Source organism: Oryx dammah, unplaced genomic scaffold (genome assembly GCF_014754425.2).
Source record: "Oryx dammah isolate SB20612 unplaced genomic scaffold, SCBI_Odam_1.1 HiC_scaffold_2, whole genome shotgun sequence".
NCBI lineage: Eukaryota > Metazoa > Chordata > Mammalia > Artiodactyla > Bovidae > Oryx > Oryx dammah.
Genome location: NW_024070186.1, coordinates 174,010,105 through 174,028,041, shown reverse-complemented (window position 1 = coordinate 174,028,041; position 17,937 = coordinate 174,010,105). Strand labels below are relative to the sequence as shown.

Sequence of the window (17,937 nt, the reverse complement as noted above, 5' to 3'; positions counted from 1 at the left end):
TTTTAGGATTTGAAATAGCTCAACTGGAATTCCATCACCTCCACTAGCTTTGTTGGAAATGACGCTGCCTAAAGCCCACTTGACTTCACTTTCCAGGATGTCTGGCTCTAGGTGAGTGATCACACCATGGTAGTTATCTGGATCATGAAGATCTTTTTTGTATAGTTCTGTGTATTTTTGCCACCTCTTCTTAATATCTTCTGCTTCTGTTAGGTCCATACCACTTCTGTCCTTTACTGTGCGCATGTTTGCATGAAATATTCTCTTGGTATCTCTAATTTTCTTGAAGTGATCTTTAGTCTTTCCCATTCTATTGTTTTCCTCTATTTCTTCGCATTGATTACTGAGGAAGGCTTTTTAAATCTCTCCTTGCTATTCTTTGGAACTCTGCATATACGATTACATTTCTTTATTTGGCATTTATATTTGGTAATTCGTTTTCATTTTATCTTTTAAACTGTACACGGAGAGAGGCAGAGAGGAAAAATGGATAAGGTTCAAAGACAAACGAGATAAAACTGAAAAATCCTTCCTTGAACCTTTCTCACCCAGCCTCCCAGCTCCCCACTCGAGAGTCATCTTATGTGTTTATAAATATATACAAAGATATTCCTTCTTCTTCTTCGTTGTTGTTCTTGTTGTTGTTTGTACCCAAACAGTTACTTACTAGATACACTCGTTCTGAGTCCTGGTTACTTTTATTACCCTTTTAAAAATCCGGGAGTTAGCCCTTTATCGCGGCCGCTGGATGGAGCCCGTTCCCGGTCCCTCTGGCTCTCCACCCGCGTCTCCCATTCCAGGTCCTGGACGCAGCGGGGCTGCCCCCTCCGTCGGATCCTGGCCGGTACCTCGCGACCCGGCTCGGCGCGGCTCGGGGGGTCCCGCGCGGCGGGCGTGGGAAGGGCGCCGGCGCCCCGCCCCCGCCTCTATGACGTCGGCGCCGGAACCTGGAATCCCGGCTCCGGGAGGGAAGGCCGGGCGGCGGCGGAGGCTGCTGCCGGAGCGGGTCTCTGGAGGTCTCTCGAGGGCGCGGGGCGCAGTCATGAGCGAGTCCGGTATCAGTGCGCTCCCGCCCGGCAGGCCCAGCAGGCAGCCCTTCATCCACCAAGGTAGGGCGGCGGGGACTGGGCTCCAGGAGGCGGGAGGGCACGCGGGCACCCGGGCGCGCGGTGCTGGGAGCTCGGCGCGGCCCGAGCCCCCTTCCCACCTCCTGGCTTGCGGGAAAGCGGATCTTTCTTATTCCTGCTCTCGCTCCTCCAACCCATCCTCACTCCATTTAGAGACCTCTCTACCAAAAGGAGCACTGGAGTGGGAGTCCCGATCGCTGTGAGTTTGTCTTCCCAGAGCTGGTCGAGGAGTCCCCGGCTAGCCTCAAAATCATCCTATACGTTAAATGAAAAGATGAGAGCCCAGCTAGTCCTCACATTGTAATAAGAGGTGACTGCCTCCCAAACACATGAGGATTTACCATTAGATGGGCTTAGAACTGAATTCTGCCTGGGCTGTTGATCGCTGTGTGATCTTTGGTAAGTGACTTACCCTCTCTGAACCTCAGCTTCTTCAGTAAAATGGGAATAAACTGTTGGTAGGATTAGTTGAGAGAAAAATGTGTGAAGTGCCTAGCGCAGTGCCTGATACAAGAAAGACACTATCAATGGTAGCCAGGCAAGTATTATATGCTTTTCCCTTTTCCCTTGGGTAAAAGTTAAGGTGTATAGCTCTGTGAATTTTTACATAAATGTGCAGAACTGCTACTCAGTCAAGACAGGGACGTTTTCAGCACCGAGCAGGCTTCCTTCCAGCATTTGTATTTTATATTTGCCCTTAACAAAATGCAAGACCCCACTGTGAAGTTTTATCTACAGCGTTTTTTTCTCTTTTAGTTTGAGAACAGAGATTTTGTCACAAGGATTTACAGTAAAATATACATGTAGATTTGGGCATTGGACCCTTCTAATTGGATTGATCTCAACATTTAGAAGATAAAAAAGAGAAAAACACGTCGAGAGATCCAAACTCTGGGAGCTTACGCAGGGATCAGAATAAAGAAGTCAGCCTGGGATTGATGTTAATAATTTTCTAATGCATTATAACGACTTCCCTGTAGCTCAAATGGTTAAGAATCTGCTTGAAATGAAGGAGATCAATGTTCGATCCCTGGGTTGGGAAGATCCTTTGGAGAAGGGAACAGTAATCCACTCCAATATTCTTGCCTGGAGAATCCCTGGACAGAGAAGCCTGGCGGGCTACAGTCCATGGGGTCGCAAAGAGTCGGACACAACTGAGGCATATATTTATAACATAATGCATTAATAGTGTTGTTAGCCATGAAATTAAAAGACGCTTACTCCTTGGAAGAAAAATTATGACCAACCTAGACAGCATATTCAAAAGCAGAGACATTACTTTGCCAACAAACGTCCATCTAGTCAAGGCTATGGTTTTTCCAATGGTCAGGTATGGATGTGAGATTTGGACTGTGAAGAAAGCTGAGCACCGAAGAATTGATGCTTTTGAACTGTGGTGTTGGAGAAGACTCTTGAAAGTCCCTTGGACTGCAAGGAGATCCAACCAGTCCATTCTGAAGGAGATCAGCCCTTGGATTTCTTTGGAAGGAATGATGCTAAAGCTGAAACTCCAGTACTTTGGCCACCTCATGCGAAGAGTTGACTCATTGGAAAAGACTCTGATGCTGGGAAGGATTGGGGGCAGGAGGAGAAGGGGACGACAGAGGATGAGATGGCTGAATGACATCACTGACTCAATGGACGTGAGTCTGAGTGAACTCTGGGAGTTAGTGATGGACAGGGAGGCCTGGCATGTTGTGATTCATGGGTTCGCAAGGAGTCGGACATGACTGAGCGACTGAACTGAACTGAACTGATCAGCTCAATTTCAGCATTTCAGTAACAGCTATTCAAGTACTTTCCACGTGATTTTTTTGTTGCTCTTATTTTGTCACAATTCATCACATTTAAGATGCCAACACTGGTTTCCCATACAGAAGGCATGAGATTCATCTTTTTTAGATCTTTGCTGGGTGTTCACGGGGATCTTTAAGCATCTTTTCATGAGTATTATAACTAGCACCTCTAATTAAAAGGTCCCTCTCTCTGCCTGCAATGCAGGAGACTGTGGTTCGATTCCTGGATTGGGAAGATCCCCTGGAGAAGGGAACAGCTACCCACTCCAGTGTTCTGGCCTGGAGAATCCCATGGACTGTGTAGTCCAAGATTCCCCGGGGGAAGGGAAAGGCTACCTACTCCAGTATTCTGGCCTAGAGAATTCCATGGACTGTATAGTCCAAGGGGTCGCAAAGAGTCAAACAAGACTGAGCAAATTTCACTTTGGCTTCCCTTAGACAGATGATATTTTATGACCTTGTAGGCACAAGCATGAGTGGGGGACTCAGAAAGGACTGTGTTTATAACTTTGTTGCACTTTGTAAAGCATGAGGCACTATATGAGCATCATGGGAGTACAGCTGGAGGGAGGCAGGAGACAAAGGGACATCTGGTTTATAGAAATGGGAAATGTGTATCCTTCTTAATGATAAAACATCACAATGCTTGCCTTATTTTTTTCTCATGGTTTATTACATTGAATATAGTTTCCTGCACTATACAGTAGGATCCTGTTGTTTTATCCATTCTGTATGTAATAGTTTGCATCTGCTAATCCCAAACTCCCAATCCATCCTTCCCCCAACCTCTTTCCCTTTGGCAGCCCCAAGCCTGTTCTCAGTATCCGTGAATCTGTTTCTGTTTCGTAGGTAAGTTCATTTGTGTCGTATTTTAGATTCTACATATAAGTTATACTGTATGGTATTTGTCTTTCTTTTTCTGACTTACCTCACTTAGTCTGATAATCTCTAGGTCCATATGTGTTGCACAAATGGCATTCTTTCTTTCTTTCTTATAGTTGAATAAACAATATACTTGCTCGGCTCAGTGGTAAAGAATTCTCCTGCCAGTGCATGAGACCAGGGTTTGATCCCTGGGTCTCGAAGATCCCCTGGAGAAGGGAATGGCAACTCACTCCAGTATTCCTGCCTGGGAAATCCCATGGACAGAGGAGCCTGTTGGGCTACAGTCCATGGGGTCGCAAAAGAGTTGGATGCGACTTGGTGGCTAAACAGGGCTTCCCTAGTGGCTCGGTCAGTAAAGAATCTGCCTGCAATGCAGGAGACCCAGTTTTGATCCCTGGGTCTGGAAGATCCCCTGGAGAAGGGAATGGCTACCAGTATTCTTGTCTGGAAAATTCCATGGGCAGAGGAGCTTGATGGGCTACTGTCCATGGGGCCGCAGAATCAGACATGACTGAGCAACTAACACTTTCACTTAACTTTCACTTAGTGACTAAACAACAATACTTCCTTTCTTAATTGAAACTTTACAGTGGCTTCCCACTGCTCTGAGAATCAACTTAGGGCCTCCAGCAAGGACCCCAGCCCACCTCTGCAGGCTCTCATCACCTCCAGCCTTACCCTTAGCCCATCTTGCTCCAGTTACGCTGACTGCCTTGTCATTCCTCCAGCATATCAATGTCATTCCTGCCTCAGGACCTTTACTTCTGCTGCTCTTTGCTTGGAGTACATTTCTTTTTGATTTTCATATGGCGCCTCTTTCTGCTTCCTGTCAGGTCTCTGCTCACTTGTCACATCAGAGAGACAGACCTCTGGAGTTTTGTTGTCTGCAGAAGTGGCCCCATCTTTCTTACCCTGACCTTGCTTATGCCTTCAAAAGCACTTAGTACCATCTGAAGTCATCTGGTTTGAACATTTCCTCATTTATTTAGCTCTTTTCCTTTCTAGACTGGGTGACATGAAAAGCAGAGGCTTTTTCTTGTTCCTCTGGGATGTAGAACAGCGTCTGGCACATGGTACCTGCTAAACATTCATTGAATAAATGAATGATGGACTGTACCTGATTTCTCTGAGGCAGCAGTGAGTGGTAGCATGAAGCAAGATTTTAATTCTCTGCCCAGGAATTGAACCTGGGTAGCAGACGGAGGAGCCTGGTAGGCTGCAGTCCATGGGATCGCTGAGGGTTGGACACGACTAAGCGACTTCACCTTCACTTTTCACTTTCATGCATTGGAGAAGGAAATGGCAGCCCACTCCAGTGTTCTTGCCTGGAGAATCCCAGGGATGGGGGAGTCTGGTGGGCTGCCATCTAATGGGGTCACACAGAGTCAGACACAGCTGAAGTGACTTAGCAGCGGTAGCAGCAGCAGCCTGGATGAACACCAGGAATCCTAGCCGCCACCAGACCTGCAAGGGCTAGAGGCTAAAAGCTGTTTTTCCCTGGATCTTTGCCCTCAAGGGAAATTCTTTTCTCACAGAGGCAAAAACTGTAAATGCAGGTACAATGTTTAATATTAGAGATACAGCACAACTACAAGAGGGAGAAAAGAGAGAGAAATGGTTTAGTTAAGATGGAAGAAAAGCACAGATGCACACCCATAGATAAAGGGTTTGAACATCCCCCCTAGTGAGGAGGAATGCAGAAAAGAGGTGGTTAAGTCATTTATATAGACCTCCCCTATGTGCAACTTTTTTCCAAGATGGATTTCAGCCCAGAGGCCTATGTGACACCCTTAGCATCACATTTTATGGGGTGATGTCTCCTCCTTTTTGACTCCCAATGTCTTCCTTGCCCCAGGGATGGGAAATATATGACCCTTTAAAGGGTTTAATCTCACTCTGTCCCTGCCATAAAAATGACTAATGTCTGGTTATTAACCCTATTCCAGTTGCTGCTTTCTATATCAAGGTATAGATCTCGGAATATAGACAGGAGTCCGGTCATAAATAGGTAGTCCTGGAGCCTGATGTCTCTTGCTTTGGGAGGTATAAACAGGGGGCTGGAGCTCATCTTCTCATGCCAGGAGGCTGAACAGGAGGCCAGTTGTAAATGCCTAGCCTAGGGGCCATCTCCTGCCTCATACCTGCTGCCACAATGGGAGCTGTAGTGTAGTTGGTTTCGAGTCTAGACTCTGGACTCCCAGATGACCATCCTCTTTTTCCCATTAACTGGTTTTGTCCTTGAGAAAGGGACGTAAGTGCTTGGTGCCTCAGTTTCCTTATGGATTAAATAATGATAAAACCTACTTCAGGGGTCATTTCAAGGATTCAGATAATTTACATAAATAAGTGCTTATATCAGTTATCTACACTGTGTAACAAATTATCCCCACGTTTAGAAGCTTAGAACAATAATAATCACGTATCTCCCAGTTTCTGTGGGTCAGGAATTGGGAAATGACCTGTCTCAGCTTTCCTGGCCCAAGTCTCTTGTGAAGTTGCATTCGTGGGGTCGGCCAACGTAGCCATGCAGTCATCCGAACGCTTGCCTGGAGCTGGCGGATCCCTTCCAAGGTGACTTGCTCACATGGATGGGCAGACACTGGCTGTTGAGAGGAAGCCTCAGTTCCTCTCCATGTGGACCTCACAGAGGGCTGTCTAAGTGTCCTCGAGACACAGTGGCTGGCTTCTTCCAGAGCAGATGATCCAAGAGAGAGCAAGGCGGAAGCTGTGGTGTCTTGTATGAGCTGGTCTTAGAAATCACTCTGTTACTTGTTTTGTTCCCATGGGTCAGCCCTGTTCAGTGTGAGTGGGGCCTGTTTAAAGGCATGAATATTGGGAGGAGAATATTGTACTCCTCCTGGGGGGAGGGAGTGCATCCTGGGGACTACTGCTGTGGACCATGTAAGCATTAACTGTTGCTATGATGTCTCTCTTCCCCTGTGTTCAGTCGCTCAGTTGTGTGACTCTTTGCAGCCCCATGGATTGTAACCTGCCAGGCTCCTCTGTCCGTGGCATTTCCCAGGCAAGAATACTGGTCTGGGTTGCCATTTCCTCCTCCAGAGGATCTTCCCAGCTCAGGGATCAAACCCACATCTCCTGCATTGCAGGTAGATTCTTTACCACTAGGGTCACCTGAGAAGTCCCTTTGTGTTGATGACAAACATCCCCAGAGTCTTCACATTTTGCATCCTTGCTGGTAGTCAGTTGTATGTATAGTGCTTTGTTTGGGCGTCCCTTATTTTAGAGGACACTATGATTCTGGGATAATCGAAACGAAAAAGGATGGTTGGCCTGGAGAGTCTTAGGCAATGTTATGAAATTCCCTCTGTTCCATGAAGTTTAGACAGTGTCCCATAAAGTCTATCTCAAAAGCTTTTCCCAAATATTTTAGACCCTCTAAAATTATAATAACCCGTAAAGGCTCCTTCCCCCTTCCTCTGGCATGACTCAGAATTACCCTGACTACATGGGCCCAGAAACAGTGTTCCAGCCCTTCAGAACTTCATACCAGCCCGTAAATGAGGTGTGCAGTATGTCTAAGGTAACTACATGCTTGTTCCAGTCAGGAGTCCTGCAGCTAGCATGCACGCAGTGCCTTTTTTAGAGGAGGATCGAGGTATAATTCACATAACAAAATCACCCATTTTGAAGTGTGCAATTCAGCACCTTGTAGTGCATTCAAAATATGAAACAAGCATCACCTCTAATTCGAAAATATCTTCATACCTTGGTCTGCTAGTGTCACTGAAAGGATTTAATGCAATAAGCTTGTCAAATGGGGTTGAATGGTAGCTCTTGGTTTGATTATTAGCATGTTATCATTATGCTTATTAGGGCCTTTTCTAGCCCAGTATTGTAAGGTTTGATGGCTGCAGGTGTTCTAGCATTACCTGATAGACACTTATGTAGTTTAACAGCTATTTTGTGGGCTAATTTAGTCTGACGGATTGTATGAAATTTGAAGACAAGTAACCATTTGACCTGTACCGTTTTTTTTCTGGTTTTATGTTTTTACTGTATCTGCTAGGTCCATTCATCCAGGTCACTCCTCAAAGGTGTCCTGGGTGGGAGGACTCTTGTTCAGGTCTGGACACAGACTGAAGTGGTTCTCCAGTGAGCCAGCCATCTGACCTGAGTGATTTTTTTCCCTCTCTGTCTAAAAAGAGGCCGGGAGCTCCGTCTGCCCAGCAGCTCAGGCCCAGATTAGGCCCAAAGGCCCTCAGTGGCTTTTTTTTTGGTTTGTTTTTTTCAGGAAGTAAAGAATTTAAGATATAAAAGGGGGAAATGACTTTTCAGTGCTGTAAACTTTGTTGCAGTCTGGCTGCTTTTAAAAGGAGCATTGTTTGGCTGTAGGACCACCCAGTCCTTCTGTGGGGTTGCCCCCACCCTCCTCCAGTCAGGCCAGACACTGACTCTGAGCCAAAAGCATGTACCAGGCATGGGCCCAATGATGAAAGAAGCAGGCTAGGGACGTGCTTTCATGAAGCTTCTAATCTAACAGGGGAGGCAGAGGGAAATAGGGTCAGAGACAGCTAAGCATAGCTGCTGAGAAGGAGATAAACAGGTGATGGTATAGAGAGGAGAGCAGCTGCCTGCTGGCTCTCCAGGAGGGACCAGTGAGCTGAGGCCCAGGGATGCGGAGGAGCCAGTGCAGCTGAGTGGGAAGATCAGGTGGCAAGAGCATTCAAGAGGGGCGGTGAGGGGAGCAGAGGGCAGAGGTGGGGAGGACCTGTGTGCATCTGAGGAGGCCTCGGGCTGGAGCTTGGAGAGGAGACGGGATGAGCGCAACAAGCTGGAGCTGGTTCCTGAAGGTCTGACAGACTCCTTCATTTTTTTAATTTTTATTTTTTTAATTTATTTATTTTTGGTGGATTCATGTCAATGTATGGCAAAAGCAATACAGAATTGTAAAGTAAAATGACAGACTCCTTTAGCAGGTGAATTTGGGACTCGCATGTATAACTTTCTGGAATTCCTTACAGCCACTCAATGTAGGTGGTATTCAGTTTCAGTTGAGTCGCTCAATCGTGTCCGACTCTTTGCAACCCCATGGACTTCAGCACGCCAGGCCTTCCTGTCCATCACCAACTCCCAGAGCTTGCTCAAACATCCATCAAGCTGGTCATGCCATTGAGTCAGTGATGCCATCGAGTAGGTGGTATTACTTGCCCATTTTACTTCCCTGGAAACTGAGCCCTGAGAAGTTACTTGGCAAGCTACTGAAGCAGAAGGAAGTTAGTGTTGCAAATCTAGAGCAACTGTATCTGTGTATCTGTGACAAGTTTTTTTAGCAACTGTTATGTGCCAACCCCACAATAATCACCAGGGGTATAAGGGTGAGTAAGACATGCTGAGGTCTTTGCCCTCATGGTTCAGATCTTAAGTCAGCCTTGGACAAAGCTCTTGTCTTCTCTGAACTTTCTGTATTGCAAAATGAGAGCAAAATGTAAGAAAAGCCCATCCTGAGGGTCACAGGAGATAACTATGTAAAGGGTTTGACATAATCATGGCACATAGTAAATGCTCAGTAAAGGCGAATATGGTTATTATCACTTCCAGGAATGTTGGAAATCATTTTTGGAGAGGTCCTAGTCAAGGAAGATAAATTCCATCTAGGGAATCCTTAGCAAGACCTCCTTCCCCCACTGCAGACTACATTAAATTCATCAGTAAATAACCAGAGTCCTGGCTTCAAGTACATAGCACAGTATGCTGGGCACTGCTTTCAGCTCGGGGTCTGCAAACTACTGTTGTTGTGTTGTTTAGTTGCTAAGTCATTTCTGACTCTTTGCGACCGCATGAACTGTAGCCTGTCGACGTCCTCTGTCCATGGGATTTCCCAGGCAAGAACACTGGAGTAGGTTGCCATTTCCATCTCTAGAGGGTCTTTCTGACCCAGGAATTGAACCTGAGTCTCCTATAACCCATGGGCCTAGTCTGAACCACCACCTGTTTTTATGAAGTTTCATTAGAAGACAGTCATGCACACTCATTTATGGATTATGGCTGCTGCAGGGGCAGGTTCAATAGTTGTGGCAGAGACTGCGTGGTGAATAGTATTTATTATCTGGTTTTTCACAGAAAAGGTTTGCTGTCCTCTTTTCTAAGCACTTGACATACAGTAGCCATTTAATCCTTAAGATGGCTATGTGAGATGGGAACTGCTGCCCCTATTTTACAGGTGGGAAAACTGAAGCATAGCATGGTCAAGAAACTTGCCAGGTCACACAGGTAGCAAGTGGAGCTGGGGTTAGAATCCAGGCAGCAGGCTGTGGAGCCAGTGCACTTAACCACCGGCTGGTCTTGTCACCTCCTTAGACAGACAGGATCACAGTCACTGCTCTGTGGACAGCCCACTGGGTGCTCTACCGGCTTGGAGACCAGGAGACCTGGGTTCTGGGGCCTGCATGACTCTGATTGCCCTGAACAGTTAGTCACTGCTCCTGAAGGCTGTTTGCTTGTCTGGTCATAAAGCCTTGGACCCAGTCATTCCCCCAGGTGCCCCACCCAGGTGCCCAGTGGTGTGACTCACGCAGGTCCTCCCTGCCCTGCGGTTCTCAAGTCTGGCAGACGGAGGAAGCTCTCAAGGCCCTGGCTCCTCCTCTCTCAGACTAGACACTGGGCTCCTAGGAACGAGGCCCCTTTGTGTTGTCCAATATGGTAGCTACTAGCTATGAAGTGAAGTGAAGTGAAAGTCACTCAGTCATGTTCGACTCTTTGCAACCCCGTGGACTGTACAGTTGATGAAATTCTCCAGGCCAGAATACTGGAGTGGGTTGGCCTTTCCCTTCTCCAGGGGATCTTCCCAGCCCAGGGATTGAACCCAGGTCTTCCACATTGAGGGTGGATTCTTTACCAGCTGAGCCACAAGGGAAGCCCAGATACTAGCTATACGTGGCTGTAAAGTGTAAATCGAATACAGTCTGATAAAAATTCATTTTCTTAGTCTTACCAGCCACATTTCAGTTACACAGTGGCCACTCATGGTTACCATATCAAACGGTACAATTATAGAACATTTCCATCACTGCAGGACGATGTGATCTGATACGTGATGTTCTGCCATGGGGTACAGCCAGACTGGCCTGTGTAGCTCAAGGACAAAAATAGCCACAGGGCTGCCCAGAGAGATCCTGTTAAATCTGAGGCAGATGATGTCATTCTTCTGCTCAGAATCCCCCTCAGTTCCCACCTTAACTCAAGTATTGTAACACCATTCCCCATAGGCCCTATGTGGCCAAGCTTGTTTTTCCCCAACCTGCTACCCCATTCCTCTGTTTTTGCTGACCTTCCTTCAGCTACCTTGGCCTCCTTTCTTGTTCCTTGAAGTTACTAGCCACAGTCCTGCCCCAGGGCCTTTGTAAACTTTTTTTCTTTTTTTAACGTTTATATATTTATTTGGCTGTGCTGGGTACTCTTGCCTGGAAAATCCCATGGACAGAGGAGCCTGGTGGGCTGCAGTCCATGGGGTTGCTAAGAGTGGGACACGACTGAGCGACTTCACTTTCAATTTTCACTTTCATGCATTGGACAAGGAAATGGCAACCCACTCCGGTATTCTTGCCTGGAGAATCCCAGGGACGGGGGAGCCTGGTGGGCTGCCGTCTATGGGGTCGCACAGAGTCGGACACAACTGAAGTGACTTAGCAGCAGCAGCAGCTGGGTCTTAGTTGCAGCATACAGGATCTTCATTGCAGCACACAGACTTGGTTGCCCAATGGCATGTGAGATCTTAGTTCCCCAACCAGGATCGAACTCATGTCCACTTGCATTGAAAGGCGGATTCCTAACCACTGGACCAGCAGGGGAGTTCCAGGGCCTTTGTACTTGCTCTTCTCTATCTCTACCTTGCCCATCTTTATTTTTCTCCATGCATCTATCACCATTTGAAATGCACTTAATAAATTTTATTGTCTGTTTCCTCCAGGGGCAGGGAGAGTTTTTAAAGTCATCTTCAAGTGTGCGTCCTAGTCCTCGAACAGTGCATGGCACATAGCAATTGCTCAGTAAATCTTTTTGAGTGAGTGAGTGAGTGACTGAATGGATGGATGGGTGGGTGGGTGGGTGGCCTTGCCAGAAGTAGGGCCATGATGAGTCCCTGGCCTTGGAGGTTTTTGAGCACTTGGTGGAGATGTCATAGCTGCTTTGATCAGACCCCCTGGACCGTGAGCCCCTGCATTAAGAACCTTTGGCAGCTGGCCAGTTGTTGGGCAGATTATCCAGATGCCTAGCTCCAGTTAGCATCCAAAATAAAAACAATGTCACACACATAGACATGAGTGGAAATAAGTCTAAGAAACCGTGAAATTGTTGTCTGCATTGTCTTATTGGTAACATCAAACCGAGAGTATATGCACGTGTCTAATAGGCTGGCTTATGTAAAGTACCTGAAATAGAAAAGGATGTAATATATGGTCAGGGGCTCCCCAGGTGGGTCAGTGGTAAAGAATCTGCCTGCCCAGTGCAGGAGACGCAGGTTTGATCACTGGCTAACCCACTCCAGTATTCTTGCCTGGGAAATCTCATGGACAGAGAAGCCAGGTGGGTTACAGTCCACAGGGTTGCAAAGAGTCAGACATGACTTAGTGATTAAACAGCAGCAGCCAGCGGTGTGTGGTCAACATCTCAATACTTTTTGCTAGCTTTTTCATCTCTAACAAAAATAATATTAAATCCTTAAATTCCTTAGATCTTTTTCTCAATTTTGGTGCCCCTGTGTTGGTGGTGTGCTAAATATTTACTTTGATCTGCTGGTGGGTGAGCCAGTGTTGCCTGTATCCTCAGCACCAAATTCATTTATTCACAATTGATGCTTGTGTTCATTAATTTAACAGATTTTTATTAAGCATCCACTGTGAGTCAGGCTCTGTGCTAGAACCTGGGGAGTCAGTGGTGAAGGAGAGAAATGAGGTCCCTTTGCTCCTGGAGGTCACAGTCTAATGGTGGAGGGGAAGGGTCAGAGACGATGTAGGTCAACCCTTAGGGAGGAGGACGGATGTAGTAGGCTGGACACTTAGGAGACACGTGCCGGTTGGAGGAGGGAGGGAAAGCTCTTCCAGGCAGGAAGGAAACAAGTCAGCAAACCTTCATCGTCTCCAGAGCCCCGGGCCCCAGCCCAGGGTCCCACCCAGAGAGGGACCCCATACAAGGTATCAAACAGAGCTGATTCCCACAGCAACTGGCAGGTTGCCTGGACCAGATGACCCAAAAGGTCCCTTCTTCCCCAGAGTTCCCATGATTCTTTGAGGGAAGGAAAACCCTGCAGGGAAGCCAGCACCCGTCCGGTTGGGCTAGGTTTTTGGCAAGCTCGTGAGGGAGGTGGTGGTGGTTTTAGTGCCATTTGGCCTGGGCCCACATTCTGGGCATGTTTGTGCCCTTTGGTAGGAGTTGGTGTCCTATGAAAAGAGCTGCCAGGGAAGTTGGGACCTGAAGATGCTCTCTAGATGTGCCTGCCTCTGCCCATTCATTCATTCATTCTTCAGATGGAGGGCTTTCTGTGAGCACGACACTGCTCTAAGCTTCAAAGAGACTAACTTGTTCTTAAGGACAGCATTGTTATGCCTGCCCCTGCCTCCACATCGCCTGTAATTATCTGACCGTCCTCCCACCTAAGTAACCACCTACTTGCTGAAATCTGGCTCCAGCAGCCAACAGATTCTAGACCTTCCTAGATGGGGGCACCCAGTATCTGAGACATGCCCCCGCCTCCCAGGCAAATGGTCATCAAGGAGCCCACACACCACAGGCTTAAACAATCAACTCAAGAGAACATCTGACATGAATGAGACATTCTTGTCCTCTCAAACGAGAAATCCAAGGCTAGGAGAAGTGATGCTACCTGCGTTTCTAAGAAGCGGTAGAACCAGGAGTCTGTCTTGGCAGCAAAGCCTTGGGCAAGCTGCCATCTCTCTGGGCCTCAGGTCCCTGAAGAAAGCCAGGGCACCTCCCCCAGGCTGGCATAAGAAATTCAGTGACATCATGCTGTACAAAGTGTGTGGTCCTGGATGCATAGGATTGGAAGCGGATCAGCTACAAAAATGATACCTGTGTCCAAAGGTTGTGAAACTTTTTTTTTTTACTTGAAGATAGAGAACGTCCAGGGATGTCTGAAAAGAAAAAAGCATTCCTCTTCAATGATGGCCGTTTTGGATTTTTTGGCGGGGGAGGGTCACATTGTGGCATGTGGGATCTTAGTTACCTATCCAGGGATCAAACTTGTGTCCCCCGCAGTAGAAGCTCGGAGTCCTACTCCAAGGACCACCAGGGAACCAGTGGCCATTTGGAAAATAGAATTTTCCACAAGAGACTGTTGTTGGGAAATGTGAACAGGATGTATCCTTCCTGCAGTGTGGATGAAAGAATAATCCAATAGTTAATTTGTATGGCATTGTAGTGTCTATGAAGTATTTTCAAATTATAGTAAAGCTTATAGCTTTGCCACGTGATAAGTTCCTAGTTTCAGCACTTCCAGCTGTGTGAGTGGCAAAACACCTAGCCTTCTGAGCCTCAGTTTCTTCATCTGTAAAATAGGACAATTCTGTTCAAAGAGTAGCTCAGAGAATTGAGTGTGGTGATGCATGTTGTATACTTCAAATAGTTCAAATATTCCGAGCCAGTATTATTTATGCTGTTGGTAAATGTGTCCTCATGATCACGTTGATGAGATCATGGTATTATATCCCCTGTTCCTGAGATGACTCAGAGATGGTCTTTGTCTCCACTGGGGTGCCAGCTTCCAGCTCCAGCCCTGGCTCCCTGACCTCGTGGTCACTGAATATTCAGTGACTATGCCCCTCCAGATGCAAAGACCTTTGTTCTGGTTAATAACAGCCCTTTGTTGCTGGCCAGAGGGAGAAGCAGCCTCCAGCTGGGCTTGGACTCCATAGCTGTCAGCCCACTCCCACCGCGCCCTTCATGTTTGCTTAGGGATCACATTACCAATGGAAGTTTATGGAAGTCTGTCATATCCTCAGGGAGCACGGGGGCCTGGGAGCGAAAGGTTGAGTGGGATTCGCAGGCTTATACTTGGCGACTGGCAGGGCTCCAGACTCGTGTCTGTGACATCATCAGTGGGTCAGCTGCTCTACTCTGTGAACATGCCCATCAGAGAGGTGACGATTGCAGCTCTACACCGTCAGACTCCAGCTTGGATCAAGGCCTTGGCCGGTCCCCGCCCCCCCCAGTACCCTGTTATCTATAAGTACAATTATGGAGCCTGCTGCATGCCGGGCTGTGCTCAGTGTTTCTATCTGCATGATCGCCTTTGACTCTCCTAAGCTGGCGCTCCTGTGATGGGTCTCGTCCTTAGCCTCAAAGCCTACAGAGTGCCCCTTTGAAATGCGGTCAGATCACAACATGCTTTGGCCCAGAACCCTGGGTGACTGCCCATCTGCCACATCGAAAGGTCATAGTCCAGCCCACAGAGTCTGACCTGGTCTGGCCCGGCCGCCTCTGACCCCTGCTTTCTACTCTTTCTGTCCCAGCTCCCTATTGTTGCTTAATAGATTGCGCCACATGTGATAGCTTAAGCTATTGTAATCTTTCTGCTGATCCTGTGCATCCGGAACTGAACAGGCTACAGAGGAGACAGTTTGCTCAGCTGTGTGTCATGTCTGCTGGGCCTGAGCATCCAGTGGCCTTTTCATGCCCATGGCGGGGATGACCTGGAGGGCTGGGGACCCCGGCTCACTGGGTTCATAAGCCAGGACCTTGGTTCTCACTGTCGTCCAGTTCCTTGGCTGTCTTCCTTGGAGGCTTGCGATTTCTTTCTCTCCACGTGGTTGTGCCCGCAGCACAGGTGAAATTCTTACACAGCAGCCCCAGGCTCCCAACAGCACAAGTGAAAATGTTAGCTGCTCAGTCATGTCCAATTCTTTGTGACCCCATGGTCTATAGCTCACCAGGCTTCTCTGTCCTTGGGATTCTCCAGGCAAGAATACTGGAGTGGGTAGCCATTCCCTTCTCCAGGGGATCTTCCTGATCCAAGGATCGAACAGGCATTGCAGGCAGATTCTTTACCATCTGAGCCAGCAGAGAAAGGTAGAAAGAAGCCTCCAGGCCTTTTAAGGCTTGAGTCTGGAACTGGCAGAGTGTCACCTCTGTTGCAACTTTTGGTGAAACCAAGTCACAGATCCAGCCCAGATTCAAGGGGAGGGGACCCCAGAGGGCTGGTGTGGCTCTTTGGGGGCCACCAACGAAAGACCCTGGAGAAGTTATGAGGCTCCCATTCATTCACTCTTCCCCAGCTACCCAGGCCTCTGTCCTCTTCTTCAAACACATCGCGCACACCCCTGCCTCAGGGCTTTTGCACTTGTTTCCCTCTCCCAGAATTCCCTTCACCCAATATCCACAGGGTATACATACCACCCCTCCATTTAGCCTCAGCTTAAATGCTACCTTAGTAGAGAAGCCATAGCTGACTTGATCTTATCAAAAACAATGTACCCTGCCTGTTACCTCTGTGCCCTTACCCGACTCTTTTTTTTTTTTCCACTCATGACGTCCTGGCATGGGCTTTCCAGCTGGCACTAGTGGTAAAGAACCTGCCTGCCAATGTAGGAAGCACAAGAGACGCAGGTTCTATCCCTGAGTCAGGAAGATCCCCTGGAGGAGGAAATGACTACCCACTCCAATATTCTTGCCTGGTAAATCCCATGGACAGAGGAGCCTAGTGGGCTGTACAGTCCATGGGGTTGCAAAGAGTCAGACACAGCTGAGTGACTGAGCATGCACACACTTCCTAGCATATTTATTGCCTGTGTCTTGTCTGATCTTGCTATGCCCCTCCTTAGAAAGTAAGTGCTGTGTGCGTCAGATGTTTCCTTTGTTCGCTTCAGTATCCCTTGCTCCACATCTGACACATGATAGGTATACTTGGTGAATGAATTCATTTTTGAGGTGAGGCAACTGAAGCAGAGTTGACTCATTGGAGAACACTCTGATGCTCGGGGGGATTGGGGGCAGGAGGAGAAGGGGACGACAGAGGATGAGATGACTGGATGGCCTCACTGACTCGATGGACATGAGTCTGAGTGAACTCCGGGAGTTGGTGATGGACAGGGAGGCCTGGCGTGCTGTGATTCATGGGGTCACAAAGAGTCAGACACGACTGAGCAACTGAACTGAACTGAAGCTCAGAGAGTTTTAAGTAACTTTCCCAGAGACGCAGCTGGTAATTGACAGAGCCTGGATTCAAATCCAAGGAAGTTTTGCTGCCTGTCGGGGGAATTGCTTATTATTACAGCTGCCTCCTGCCTCCTCCTTCCATGTCCTGTCTCCATTCAGGATGGTCTTCTCCAGTTAGGATCAGATCAGGCATAAAATCCACCCTGATGGTGGTGTTCATTCCTCACCTCCAAAAGGAAAGCTCTCCCTCCGTGGACTGCTGTACAGGGCGCAGTGAAACTTGGCCTCCAGCCATGACCTGATGGAGCAGCATGAATAGAGAGTCTTGAGTAGGCAGACCTGGCTCTGTTTGCAGCCCCGCTCCCCACCAACACACTTTCTAAGCATAAGCAAACTACAGATGTCATCCTCTCATCCGTCCATCAGTGAGTGTTTGTTGAACTGCTCTGAGCCAAGTATTTTATTGAACTACTACGCTGGGTCCTGGGTCGTAATGGTGAGGAAATCATCACGGTTCCTGCCCTCTAAGAACTTAGAGTCCACAGGGCAAGATGGACGTGCCCACATAGCCATACAAATAAATACAAGGTTATAGATTGTGGTAAGTGCTGTCAAGGGCTTGCTGTGTATGGGAAAATATGTAACAGTAGAAGTACAGTGAGACAGGGATGGTTTCCTCGAGGAAGAGACTTTCAAGTAGGAGCTAAGAGGTGGAGCAGATTCCGTCCAGGCAGAGGGAACAGCATGTGCAAAGGCCCTGAGGAGGAGGGATCAGGCCCATTTTAGTGTATGAAGGATCCTAAGAAATGTAGTTTGGAAGGCAGAGGGGCCTGAGGAGCTGGACATGCAGGCAGGAGTCAGATCGTGCAGGGCTTTGAGGGCTTGGGCAAGGGGTTGGGGATCTATGAGTGACTTTGTTTTCTCATCTGTAAAATGGGGATGATAATAGTACCTGCCTCCCTATGTGTGAGGGATCGGTGGTCAGTTGAGCAACTGTAGGCTGT

General features: G+C 47.8%; 1 protein-coding gene across 1 annotated transcript in view; it reads left to right on the top strand.

The window, feature by feature from the left end:
- The first annotated feature begins 799 nt into the window (after window positions 1–799).
- The window catches only part of TMC7 (transmembrane channel like 7), a 55,164-nt gene continuing 38,026 nt past the window's right edge, over window positions 800–17,937 (top strand). Inside the window, exon 1 of the mRNA XM_040257083.1 lies at window positions 800–1,109. Coding sequence (XP_040113017.1) covers window positions 929–1,109 — 181 coding nt within the window. The 5' untranslated portion in view covers window positions 800–928. The remainder of the gene's footprint in view (window positions 1,110–17,937) is intronic.